This window comes from Scyliorhinus canicula, chromosome 2, assembly GCF_902713615.1.
Source record: "Scyliorhinus canicula chromosome 2, sScyCan1.1, whole genome shotgun sequence".
Taxonomy (NCBI): Eukaryota; Metazoa; Chordata; class Chondrichthyes; order Carcharhiniformes; family Scyliorhinidae; genus Scyliorhinus; species Scyliorhinus canicula.
The window spans coordinates 73,025,582-73,038,941 of record NC_052147.1 but is presented as its reverse complement, the minus strand read 5'-3'; the positions used below and the strand labels follow the sequence as shown (position 1 = coordinate 73,038,941).

Sequence of the window (13,360 nt, the reverse complement as noted above, 5' to 3'; positions counted from 1 at the left end):
TCTAATTGCACACAGTAAAGACAGGATAATTCATATCTTGGGGAACTGCATGATTTGGCAAGTAACCCTTGCAACGCTAAATTCCTTTTATTGCTTTGATTCGTTAATTTAGTATGCTTTTGTGTTAATTATGAAGTTGTGTTATTGTGTTTTTAAATACCTTATTTGCTTTCAGTCAATAAGGAAGACCCTAATCAAAAACCTCGACCTTTCAGCACTGATATTGGCAATAGTAATCCCAACATCAGTGATCTTATGGATGAATTTATAGCAGAGCGATTACGAGCTGGTACTCCAGTGGTAAGTTGACTTGCTTATATTGCAATTGTATTTGTAATAACTGCTAATTGAAGTTCTATCTATTTTTTCCCACATTGCTGTTTCCATGTGCTCGGAAGGGGATATAATCAAGCTATCAGAACTTTTTGCATGGTTACGTTAAGTGAACCTCCATGGTTTGCCATCACATTAATCAAAACTTTTCTGAAGATCAATGGCAATCTGAAGGGGAGGGTAATGGCAATCTGAAGGGGAGGGTATCAGTGAAAATTCTATGTAAACACCAGTATTTTTTTGCCCACTGTATTTTTTAAAGTCTGCTGAAACTAAGTAACCATCTGATCAATAACACAAATACATGTTCCGTGGAAGTGCTAATAATGCAAGAATAAAACTAAATCTATGTTTCTTTGCAATCATATTGACATGCATGTATTTATTTTGATGCAGCATCTTAGTGAATGATAGTGGGCTGCGCAGTTTGACATTTCTTTCAAAATGTTTTTTTTTTTTGAAGAATTAAAAAGTTGGCTTGCTGTCCAAAGGAGTGAAGTGGCAGAAAATAGAGGACATTGATGAGTCACAGAGGATTGCTACCGGATTCCTGTCCCATTTTAAATAGGAATAGTGTAAAGTTAGCGAGAAGAAAGTATAGAAATTATAGTTAATTTAAAGTGTCTCAAATTGACTTGTTGTTCACCCGGTGCCTGCAAGAGTTTCTTCCAGGTGCTCCAGTTTCCTTCCACAGTCCGAAGGTTTGCAGGTTAGGTGGATGGGCCAAGCTAATTTGCTCCTTAGTGTCCAATGGTTAGGTGAGGCTATGGGGATAGGATGGGGGATTGGGCCTAGGTAGGATGCTCTTTTGGAGTGTCAGTGCAGACCTGATGGGCCGAATGGCCTCCTGCACTGTAGGATTTGTGTACTGCAATTGTTCTCTCTTTGTGCTTGTTTTCTGCTTTGATACGCCAATAGATTACTATTATCAAACACGACACAAGTAACAAAGGCAACTATGTCTCTCCACACACAAACTGTTCTCATCCCACATGGGACTCTTAGGAAATCTGTACAATCAGTTAACCTTTCCCACCACATTATGTACTTTTTTGGCTGTGCACATTGATATTTGGTAATCTGGACATCACAGTTGTCTCCCATATCAAAAATTGTTCATAAAATATGTTTTTACTTGTCCCCTGATAAATCAAACCATTCTTTAAAATAAAATATTGCAAATCATATTCCAACATACTCTTGTTTTTTTCCCATTGCACCTTACCCTTTCTGCTTTGGAGATACTGGGAGTTTCTGGGGTTACTTTCCGGGGTTTCTGTAACTTTTCATCATTTTGCCAAATGTTGTTCTTGTGCATGAACCTCGATAATGAGCACCTGTAGCATTACAACCAATATTAACTGATTCAGTTTATGTCAGAGATTGGATCTGGGCTTTTCATGTATTATGGATTATTACTACAGTGAGTGGGACCTTTCCCCACTAAGCCAATGGATTTGTTTCATTTCAAAAAATCCAATTAAAAAAAATTAGCCACAGTGCAATATTTAAATTCCATGTAAAACCTTTGTTTTGTGTATTGCTTTTGCAAATTTGGAAGAATGTTTTTGCAGCAATGCTGCCTTATGGTTCGAGTTGGATCAGGCAGCCATGTAGTGAGTTGGTAACCAGCTGATCTGATGATGGAAACAGAAGTATCAATAACTACTTCCTTTATATTGCCCCTTTTGATGTTACAAAATAGCTCAAGATGCTTCACTGAATTAATTATTAATCAATTATTTCATTCGATTCACTTCACTCTAAACTGGAACATAATTAAACCATTCAAACTATATCAATTTGGTGTGATTTAAGAAAATATAATTTTCTTTTTTATACAAGATCGTTTTCAGGCGAGGAAGCAGCCCTGGTAGTCTTGAAGTGCCAAAAGATCTTCCTGACTTGTTGAACAGACAGAATCAGACCCGACCAATAGATGACCCTGGCATCCCATCAGAATGGACTTCTCCAGCCAGTGCTGGAAGCAGTGATCTCATTAGTTCTGACAGTCATTCGGATTCTTTCAATGCCTTTCAATATGATGGACGGAAATTTGAGAGTAAGTATGCCTGGTATTTCTGTCAAGTTTCGAGGTGCGTTCATTTATTGATATTCTGCATGACCTACTTTATCTGTGAAATAAATCTTCATTTTCAAAGTAAACTGATATTAATTTGAGATGTTGTGAATGCCTTATTGACGTAGAGACAAAATTTAACGCAGATTGATGATTTGAGCATTTTCACACACAGCTATTTAACGTATCGTCACATTTTTTTGTGGCAAGTCACGTAGTACGAGCAGTGTACAATTCAAAACAAGTGGAATGTTTATATAATTTGGATATTTATTGAACTCATTCAAAGAGACCTTTTAGATGTGCAAGCATTCATAATAGTTCAAGAGTTGTACTTTTGCACTTCACCATGCATCTCGTCCTGTTACAACACATGCGAATGCTTGATGTTCACACTCCATGCCAAGCATGAGAGAAATTTATTGCTAATTTAAGCATTCTGTACATACCATAAGACTTGAACCAAAAACCATGTGTTAGTGTGCATGTTAAAATGTCATCCTGATGCAAATAGCTACTGCATGTAGATCTATACATGATACAGATACAGTGGGCTTTCTGTTTTATAATTTGATTTCTGTGTCCTACAAATCTCAGGGACCTGTACTATTTTACCAGTCACCCGTATGTCAGCTAAAAAAGTTGCATTCTGTATTCCTCAGGTTGGACCTCTTTTGAATTGGGGCAAAGTCTTTAATCTCCACAGTTGTAGGTCATATTTGAAAACTGTTGTTCAGTTAGCAGATGTATTTTCAAGCTAGTCATTTGTTTAAAAAAAACAATGTGCTTGAAAAACTCAACAAATCTGGCAGTATCTGTGTAGAGAGAAATAGAGTTACCATTTCGAGTGCAATATGAATTTTTTAGGAAGTCATTTATTGAATCTGAATTTATTAGGGCTAATGTGTCTGACCACGCCTGTTTGTTGGTTCCCAGCACTGGCTAACGACAATTAATGCCTGGGAATCATCAGTTCAATTTGTGCTGAAATCTGAGCCAGCCCTTGCTGGTTAGACTGTTTGAGACTAGAATCTCTATTTAAACTATCATGTGATGTAAAAATCATCAATGCAGAGCCTCAACTGCAAGTCGAAGACTCTACTGCTTTGATGGAGCACTCTGGGGGGCAATGTATTCTGCCTTTTTGGAAATGCTGGGTCCCAAAAAGTCCCAGAAGAGCAGCATTGAGTTGGGACAATGTTTGTGAGGAGTGGCAATTCAATAATGATAGTCACTCAAAGGAAGATCTGGGGCAGAATTCTCTGTTCCAGCAGCTATGTGCCGGCACCAACAGAGAATCTGCGGGTGGTTCATGGCGGGGAAATCGGCGTGAACCCCTTACCGGTGAGGGGCTAGCACCAGTGCCGCATGAACCATGCGCGGAAAACGGCTGGTGAATCGCCGGGTCCCAGGCCACGCAGGGCTGACGGCCTGCACCGGTCATGCAGGTAAACATGATGCAGTCTGTGCTGGAACCCTAACCCACCCCCCAGCCCTAGCAGAAGCCTTCCCAGACAGCGACACGGTTCCCAGACCAGTGTGGCGGCGTTGGACACAGTCCGCAGCTGGTGCATCGGCTTCCCAACCGCTGGGACCACACGTGGCCCGCACCGTCGGGAACTCAGTCCATCGGGGGCAGAGTATCGCGGGTGGGCCGGCCGATGACGCGCCAACAGCCTTGTAATTGCGTGCGGCGCGCATTCCCACGATACCGGTTTGGAGCGGTGGAGCATCCATTCTCTGCACGATCTCCGATCCCGATTTCGGTGTCGGGCTATGGAGGATCCAGCCCCTGGTCTCAGTTGGGATCTGGAACACACTGCCTAAGAAGATGGCAGAGGCAAAAACTTTCATTGCATTTAAGAAAATACTTGGACATGCACTTGAAGTGCTGTGACCCTAAGGCTACAGACCAAGATCTGAAAAGTGAGGTTAAACTGACATAGATGTGATTGTCAAAATGCTGCCTCCTGTACCATATTTTAAAAATATCTCTGTCATTAGATTTTGTATATTCATTCATGGGATGTTGGCAGCAGTGGCTAGGCAAGGATTTATTGTCCATCCTTATGCAGCTGAGTGGCTTGCTCGGCCATTTCAGAAGCAAGTTAATAGGCTGTACTGTTCTATGTTCAACCATATTCCTATAAGTGGGCTACACATTTCAGACCAAGTTAGAACAAAAGACTTCCGTCCCTTAAGTACAATGAATATCAATAGTTTAATATCACCATTACTGATGCTAGCTTTTCATTCCATATTTATTTATTTATTTATTTATTTCCCAGCTGCTGTGGTGGGATTTGAGCTTGTATCTTTTGACCATTGCGTGGCTTAATAGTCCAGTAAAATAACCTCACTGGAAGTACGATAGCATTGTGGTTAAAACATCATTTGTTCAGCCTTGAAGAAGGCATTTCAAATAAAACTTGAGAAATGCTGCAATCTGCTCCTGAGAACAGCTGTTCAATTGCCAAAAGACTTTAACAGGATTCACCTGAGAATTCCTCTTTTATTTGCACAAGCAGCTCAGAATAGCAAACCTTTGTTGGGGATGAGAAAAATACCATGATATGCAACTCCGATGAGAAAGCCTTTTTGGGTGGGGGGCACAGGAAGAATAAATGAGGGGGGGGGGGGAAGAGAGCGTGCAGGAAGAATACGGGAGGGGGGGGGGGGTGGCGTGCAGCAAGAATACCATGATTAGATACCTACGGATAGAATATTTGACCAAACATTCCGTCATAGCAGCTACTGATTTGTCATTGGGAAAATGCTACAATCTACTGGTACAATCTACAATCTAGAGATGGTAGCAGGGTGTTTAGAAAACCATAATACAACCAGACAGAGACAACTTGGTTTTGCAAAAGGGAAATTAGGTTTGACAAATTTATTGGAGTTTTATTGAGGATGTAACAAACAAGATGGACAGAGGGGAGCCAGTCGATGTGTATTGGGATTTCCAAAAAACTTTCAATAAGGTGCCACATAAAAGATTACAACATAAGTTAAGAATTCATGGTGTTGGAGGTGACATATTAGCATAGATGCAAAATTAAAGGAAGGTGGGGGTGAAGGATCATTTTTAGGTTGGTAAACTAATGATGGAGTGCTGCAGGAATCAGTGCTGGCGTCTCAATTGTTGACTTGGGTGAAGAAATTGGCTGTATTGTAGCAGAATTTGTGGATGAAACAAAGATAGGAAAGCAAGTTATAAGGAGAATACACATGGAGAGCTGGATTAAGTGAGGGGGCAAACATTTGGAAGATGGAGTATAATAGTGGGAAAATGTGAGGTGTCTACTTTTGTAGGAAGAATAGAAAGGAGGATTATTACTTCAATGGTGAGAGACTGCAGAATGCTACATGACAGCAAAGTGTTTGTCCTTGTATATGAATCGCAAAATTTATTAGTTGGCAAATGGAATTCTGACCTTTATTGCAGGAGAATGGAATGTAAAAGTAGGGAAATTTTGTTACAACAGGGCAGGGCATTTGTACAGTTTTGATTCCCTTTAGCCTTTGCAATTCTCTTTCCTAGAGAGAGCAATAGAAGCTAAGACATTGAATATGTTCAAGGTTGAGTGATACAGATTTTTGCCAAGAGGAGCCTAGGGTTATGGGGGTGGACAGGAGAACGGAATTAAGCCACAATCAGATCAACCATGATATTACTGAATGAAGGAGCAGGCTTGATGTACGGAATTGCCTACCCCTGCTATTTCTTATGATTTTATGAATGCGCAACATCTAAATGTACTTTGATACATGGAATTGTTTCTGTAGAGCATGCATAGATCACCAGTGACATTCATACAGTTCTTTTGCATGTTTTCCTGTGGGCTGTGTCTTGGTACAAAAGTGTTATTGGGATCAGTCCTCCAAATAGATTAAGGAGTGAATAGAGCCATTATGCAATGACTCATTTGAAGATTGAGCGGTTACTTTCCAGGTTCTGAACCAGCATGGAAAACTCAATAATTTCTGAACTTCAACTGTGACTTGAAATATGGCTGCATTTAATTTTACAGATAACTGCGCGGGTCCAAATAGGTTAGATGTGGCAAGACCCACTGGACAAATCAATTATCATTGAAACTGAAATGCCTGTGCACCCTTTCTCAGTCCACTTGACCAAGCCAAATATAGGAACATCACTGAGTCCTCCACTATTAACATCCTGGGGGGGTTACCATTGGCCAGAAACTCAACTGGGCTGGTCATATAAATATTAGCAGTTCAGAGGCTAAGAATCCTGCGACAAGTAACTCTCCTCCTAACTACCCAATTTGTCAGGGGGCTGGGAAAACGAGCTGTAGTCCAGAAGCCAGTGTTGAGAGTAGTGAGGTGCTGAGGAGGGTATCAAGGTCGCAGGAGTCTACCGGCAGACAGAAAGGTGGGTTGAAGTGTGTCTACTTCAATGCAAGGAGCATCCGGAATAAGGTAGGTGAACTTGGAGCGTGGATTGGTACTTGGGACTATGATGTTGTGGCCATTACGGAGACATGGTTAGAACAGGGACAGGAATGGTTGTTGGAAGTTCCGGGGTATAGATGTTTCAGTAAGAGTGGGGAAGGTGGGAAAAGGGGTGGAGGAGTTACGTTGTTAATCAAGGATAGTTTAATGGCTGCAGAAAGGCAGTTCGAAGGGGATCTGCCGACTGAGGTAATATGGGCCGAAGTTAGAAATAGGAAAGGAGCGGTCACGTTGTTAGGAGTTTTCTATAGGCCCCCAAATAGTAATAGAGATGTGGAGGAAGAAATTGCAAAACAGATGATAGAGGGGTGTGGAGGTCTCGGGATAGTTGTCATGGGTGACTTTAACTTTCCAAATATTGATTGGAACCTCCTATAGGTCGAACAGTTCGGATGGGACAGTTTTTGTACAGTGTGTGCAAGAGGGTTTCCTGACACAATATGTGGACAGGCCGACAAGAGGGGGGCCACATTGGATTTGGTACTGGGTAATGAACCGGGCCAAGTGTTAGATTTGTTTGTGGGAGAGTACTTTGGAGATAGTGACCACAATTTGGTGTCTTTCACTATTGCAATGGAGAGGGATAGGACCATACGGCAGGGCAAGGTTTATAATTGGAGGACGGGTAATTATGATGCAATTTGGCAAGAATTAGGGAGCATAAGATGGGAACAGAAACTGTCAGGGAAAGGCACAAATGAAAATTGGAGCTTGTTCAAGGAACAAATACTGCGTGTCCTTGATAGGTATGTCCCTGTCAGGCAGAGAGGAAATGGCCGTGTGAGGGAATCATGGTTCACAAAAGAGGTTGAATGCCTTGTCAAGAGAAAAAGGAAGAGTATGTGATGCTGAGGAGGTCGTGCTGTCGTGGTGCACATAGGCACCAACGATATAGGTAAAAAACGGGATGAGGTCCTACAAGCGGAATTCAGGGAGTTAGGAGTTAAACTAAGAAGTAGGACCTCAAAGGTAGTAATCTCAGGATTGCTACCAGTGCCACGAGTTAGTCAGAGTAGGAATGTCAGGATAGATAGGATGAATGCGCGGCTCGAGAGATGGTGCAAGAGGGAGGGATTCAAATTCCTGGGGCATTGGGACCGGTTCTGGGGGAGGTGGGACCAGTACAAACCGGACGGTCTGCACTTGGGCAGGACTGGAACCGATGTCCTAGGGGGGGTGTTTTCTAGAGCTGTTGGGGAGGGTTTAAACTAATGGGGCAGGGGGATGGGAACCAATGCTGGAAGTTGGAAGGTAGTAAAACAGGGACAGAAACAAAAGGAAGTAAGGGGGAAAGTGCAAGGCAGAGAAGACATAGTCAGAAATCCATAAGGGCGACAGTACAAGGTACAGTGACTGAGGGGAGCACAGTGAATAGGCCCAGTAATAACAAAAGGAATAAAACTGGAGATGTTAAGATTCAAAACAGAGGTAAAAAAACCAACATAAGTGTACTTTACCTGAATGCTCGTAGTATTCGGAATAAAGTAAATGAGTTGGTGGCACAAATCATCGTAAATGACTATGATTTAGTGGCCATTACTGAAAAATGGTTAAAGGATGGTCACGACTGGGAGTTAAATATCCGAGGGTATCAAACTATTCGGAAGGACAGAGTGGATGGTAAGGGAGGTGGTGTTGCTCTGTTATTTAAGGATGACATCCGGGCAATAGTAAGGGATGACATCGGTGCTATGGAGGATAAGGTTGAATCCATTTGGGTGGAAATCAGGAATAGTAAGGCGAAAAAGTCACTGATAGGAGTAGTCTATCGGCCACCAAATAGTAACGAGATGGTGGGGCAGTCAATAAACAAAGAAATAACTGATGCATGTAGAAATGGTACAGCAGTTATCATGGGGGATTTTAATCTACATGTCGATTGGTTTAACCAGGTCGGTCAAGGCAACCGTGAGGAGGAGTTTATAGAATGTATCCGCGATAGTTTCCTAGAACAGTATGTAACGGAACCTACGAGGGAACAAGCGGTCCTAGATCTTGTCCTGTGTAATGAGACAGGATTGATTCATGATCTCATAGTTAGGGATCCTCTCGGAAGGAGCGATCACAATATGGTGGAATTTAAAATACAGATGGAGGGTGAGAAAGTAAAATCAAATACTAGTGTTTTGTGTTTAAACAAAGGAGATTACAAGGGAATGAGAGAAGAACTAGCTAAGGTAGACTGGGAGCTAAGACTTTATGGTGGAACAGTTGAGGAACAGTGGAGAACCTTCCAAGCGATTTTTCACAGTGCTCAGCAAAAGTTTATACCAACAAAAAGGAAGGGCGGAAGAAAGAGGGAAAATCGACCGTGGATATCTAAGGAAATAAGGGAGAGTATCAAATTGAAGGAAAAAGCATATAAAGTGGCAAAGATTGCTGGGAGATTAGAGGACTGGGAAATCTTTAGGGGGCAACAGAAAGCTACTAAAAAAGCTATAAAGAAGAGTAAGATAGAGTATGAGAGTAAACTTGCTCAGAATATAAAAACAGACAGTAAAAGATTTTACAAATATATAAGACAAAAAAGAGTGGCTAAGGTAAATATTGGTCCTTTAGAGGATGAGAAGGGAGTTTTAATAATGGGAAATGAGGAAATGGCTGAGGAACTGAACAGGCTTTTTGGGTCGGTCTTCACAGTGGAAAACACAAATAACATGCCAGCGACTGATAGAAATGAGGCTATGACAGGTGAGGACCTTGAGAGGATTGTTATCACTAAGGAGGGAGTGATGGGCAAGCTAATGGGGCTAAAGGTAGACAAGTCTCCTGGCCCTGATGGAATGCATCCCAGAGTGCTAAAAGAGATGGCTAAGGAAATTGCAGATGCACTAGTGATAATTTACCGAAATTCACTAGACTCTGGGGTGGTCCCGGTGGATTGGAAATTAGCAAACGTGACGCCACTGTTTAAAAAAGGAGGTAGGCAGAAAGCAGGAAATTATAGGCCAGTGAGTTTAACTTCGGTAATAGGGAAGATGCTGGAATCTATCATCAAGGAAGAAATTGCGAGGCATCTGGATAGAAATTGCCCCATTGGGCAGACGCAGCATGGGTTCGTAAAAGGCAGGTCATGCCTAACTAATTTAGTGGAATTTTTTGAGGACTTTACCAGTGCAGTAGATAACGGGGAGCCGATGGATGTGGTATATCTGGATTTCCAGAAAGCCTTTGACAAGGTGCCACACAAAAGGTTGCTGCATAAGATAAAGATGCATGGCATTAAGGGTAAAGTAGTAGCATGGATAGAGGATTGGTTAATTAATAGAAAGCAAAGAGTTGGGATAAATGGGTGTTTCTCTGATTGGCAATCAGTAGCTAGTGGTGTCCCTCAGGGATCCGTGTTGGGCCCACAATTGTTCACAATTTACATTGATGATTTGGAGTTGGGGACCAAGGGCAATGTGTCCAAGTTTGCAGATGACACTAAGATGAGTGGTAAAGCGAAAAGTGCAGAGGATACTGGAAGTCTGCAGAGGGATTTGTATAGGTTAAGTGAATGGGCTCGGGTCTGGCAGATGGAATACAATGTTGACAAATGTGAGGTTATCCATTTTGGTAGGAATAACAGCAAACGGGATTATTATTTAAACGATAAAATATTAAAGCATGCCGCTGTTCAGAGAGACTTGGGTGTGCTAGTGCATGAGTCACAGAAGGTTGGTTTACAAGTGCAACAGGTGATTAAGAAGGCAAATGGAATTTTGTCCTTCATTGCTAGAGGGATGGAGTTTAAGACTAGGGAGGTTATGTTGCAATTGTATAAGGTGTTAGTGCGGCCACACCTGGAGTATTGTGTTCAGTTTTGGTCTCCTTACTTGAGAAAGGACGTACTGGCGCTGGAGGGTGTGCAGAGGAGATTCACTAGGTTAATCCCAGAGCTGAAGGGGTTGGATTATGAGGAGAGGTTGAGTAGACTGGGACTGTACTCGTTGGAATTTAGAAGGATGAGGGGGGATCTTATAGAAACATTTAAAATTATGAAGGGAATAGATAGGATAGATGCGGGCAGGTTGTTTCCACTGGCGGGTGACAGCAGAACTAGGGGGCATAGCCTCAAAATAAGGGGAAGTAGATTTAGGACTGAGTTTAGGAGGAACTTCTTCACCCAAAGGGTTGTGAATCTATGGAATTCCTTGCCCAGTGAAGCAGTAGGGGCTCCTTCATTAAATGTTTTTAAAGTAAAGATAGATAGTTTTTTGAAGAATAAAGGGATTAAGGGTTATGGTGTTCGGGCCGGAAAGTGGAGCTGAGTCCACAAAAGATCAGCCATGATCTAATTGAATGGCGGAGCAGGCTCGAGGGGCCAGATGGCCTACTCCTGCTCCTAGTTCTTATGTTCTTATGTAAGGATGAGAAAACAAGGTTCAGTTAGGTCGCTTGAGGGTTACAAGGTAGCAAGGAAAGAGCTTAAAAAAAGGGCTTGGAAGAGCTAGGAGGGGGCATGAGAAGTCCTTGGTGGGTAGGATCAAGGAAAACCCCAAGGCTTTTTACTCTTGTGTGAGAAATAAAAGAATGACCAGGGTGAGGTTAGGGCCGGTCAAGCACAGTAGTGGGAACTTGTGCATGGAGTCAGAAGAAATAGGAGAGGCGTTGAATGAATACTTTTCTTCAGTGTTCACCAAGGAGAGGGGCCATGTTTTTGAGGCTGAGAGTGTGATACAGACGGGTAGGCTGGAGGAGGTAGATGTTCTGAGGAAGGATGTATTAGCAATTTTGAAAAACCTGAGGGTCGACAAGTCCTCTGGGCCAGATGGGATATAGAACATAGAACATAGAACAGTACAGCACAGAACAGGCCCTTCGGCCCTCAATGTTGTGCCGAGCCATGATCACCCCACTTAAACCCACGTAACCCCGTAACCCAACAATCCCCCCCATTAACCTTACACTACGGGCAATTTAGCATGGCCAATCCACCTAACCCGCACATCTTTGGACTGTGGGAGGAAACCGGAGCACCCGGAGGAAACCCACGCACACACGGGGAGGACGTGCAGACTCCACACAGACAGTGACCCAGCCGGGAATCGAACCTGGGACCCTGGAGCTGTGAAGCATTGATGCTAACCACCATGCTACCGTGAGGCCCCTTAATATATCCAAGGATTCTTTGGGAGGCAAGGGATGAGATTGCAGATCTTTGGGTCCTCACTTTGGGAATAGTGCCAGAGGACTGGAGAGTGGCGAATGTTGTTCCTCTGTTCAGGAAAGGGAATAGGAATGACCCTGGTAATTATAGGCCAGTTAGTTTTTCTTCGGTGGTCGGTAAGTTAATGGAAAAGGTCCTGAAGGATACTATTTATGGCCATTTAGAAAGATGCAGCTTAATCCGGGATAGTCAACACATATTGGTGAAGGGTAAGTCTTGCCTCACAAATTTGATTGAATTCTTTGAGGAGGTAACCAAGTGTGTAGATGAAGGTAGAGCAGTTGATGCCGTATACATGGATTTTAGTAAGGCGTTTGATAAGGTTCCCCATGGTCGGCTCATGAAGAAGGTAAGGAGGTGTGGGATAGTGGGAAATTTGGCAATTGGATAAGTAACTGGCTATCACATAGAAGACAGAGGGTGGTGGTGGATGGAAAATTTTCAGACTGGAGACCAGTTACCAGCAGTGCACCACATGGATCAGTGCTGGGTCCTCTGCTATTTGTGATTTTTATCAATTACTTGGAGGAGGGGGCTGAAGGGTGGGTCAGTAAATTTGCTGATGACACCAAGACTGGTGGAGTAGTGGATGAGGTGGAGGGCTGTTGTAGGCTGCAAAGAGATTGATAGGATGCAGAGCTGGGCCGAAAAATGGCAGATGGAGTTTAACCCTGATAAATGTAAAGTGATTCATTTTGGTAGAAAACATTTGAATGCGGATTACATGGTCAACAGCAGGGTTCTGAGGAATGTGGAGATCTTGTGGTTCATGTCCACAGATCTCTGAAGGTTGCCACTCAAGTGACAGAGCCGTGAAGAAGGCTTATAGTGTGCTAGAGTTTGTTAACAGGGGGCTTGAGTTTAAGAGCCGCGGGGTTAAGCTGCAACTATACATGACCCTGGTGAGACCACATTTGGAGTATTGTGTGCAGTTCTGGTCACCTCATGCTGCCTGGTTTGCAGGATAGGTCTTATGAGGAAAGGTTGAGGGAGCTAGTGTTGTATTTTATATTTTCCCCGCGTCTTGACTGTGATAGAGAAATTCAAACAGCATTCATTAGATAAGCAAAACTGAACTTTATTCACTAATTAGAACTGCTAGCAGAAATGGCAGAAACTTGGAAAGTCGGAAGGCAGTCAATTACAAACTGCGGAGTCCGTCCCAAGTCTGCGATAGTACAGAATAGAAGGCGATTCTTATACATTATAGGATCAAGATAACATGAATACAGCTTGGTCAGGAATTTGATCAAAAGTAAAACATAAGTAATAATCGTTACAATGGCGTCACCTTGCTGACCTCCAGGGGACTTGAG

The 13,360-nt window shown here is 42.7% G+C and overlaps 1 protein-coding gene across 1 annotated transcript in view; it reads left to right on the top strand.

Moving 5' to 3' along the window:
- ralgapa1 (Ral GTPase activating protein catalytic subunit alpha 1) overlaps positions 1 to 13,360 on the top strand; it is a 338,673-nt gene that overhangs the window by 109,479 nt on the left and 215,834 nt on the right. The window contains 2 exon segments of the mRNA XM_038790243.1: positions 176 to 300; positions 2,179 to 2,395. Of these exon segments, the coding sequence (XP_038646171.1) occupies positions 176 to 300; positions 2,179 to 2,395 (342 nt within the window).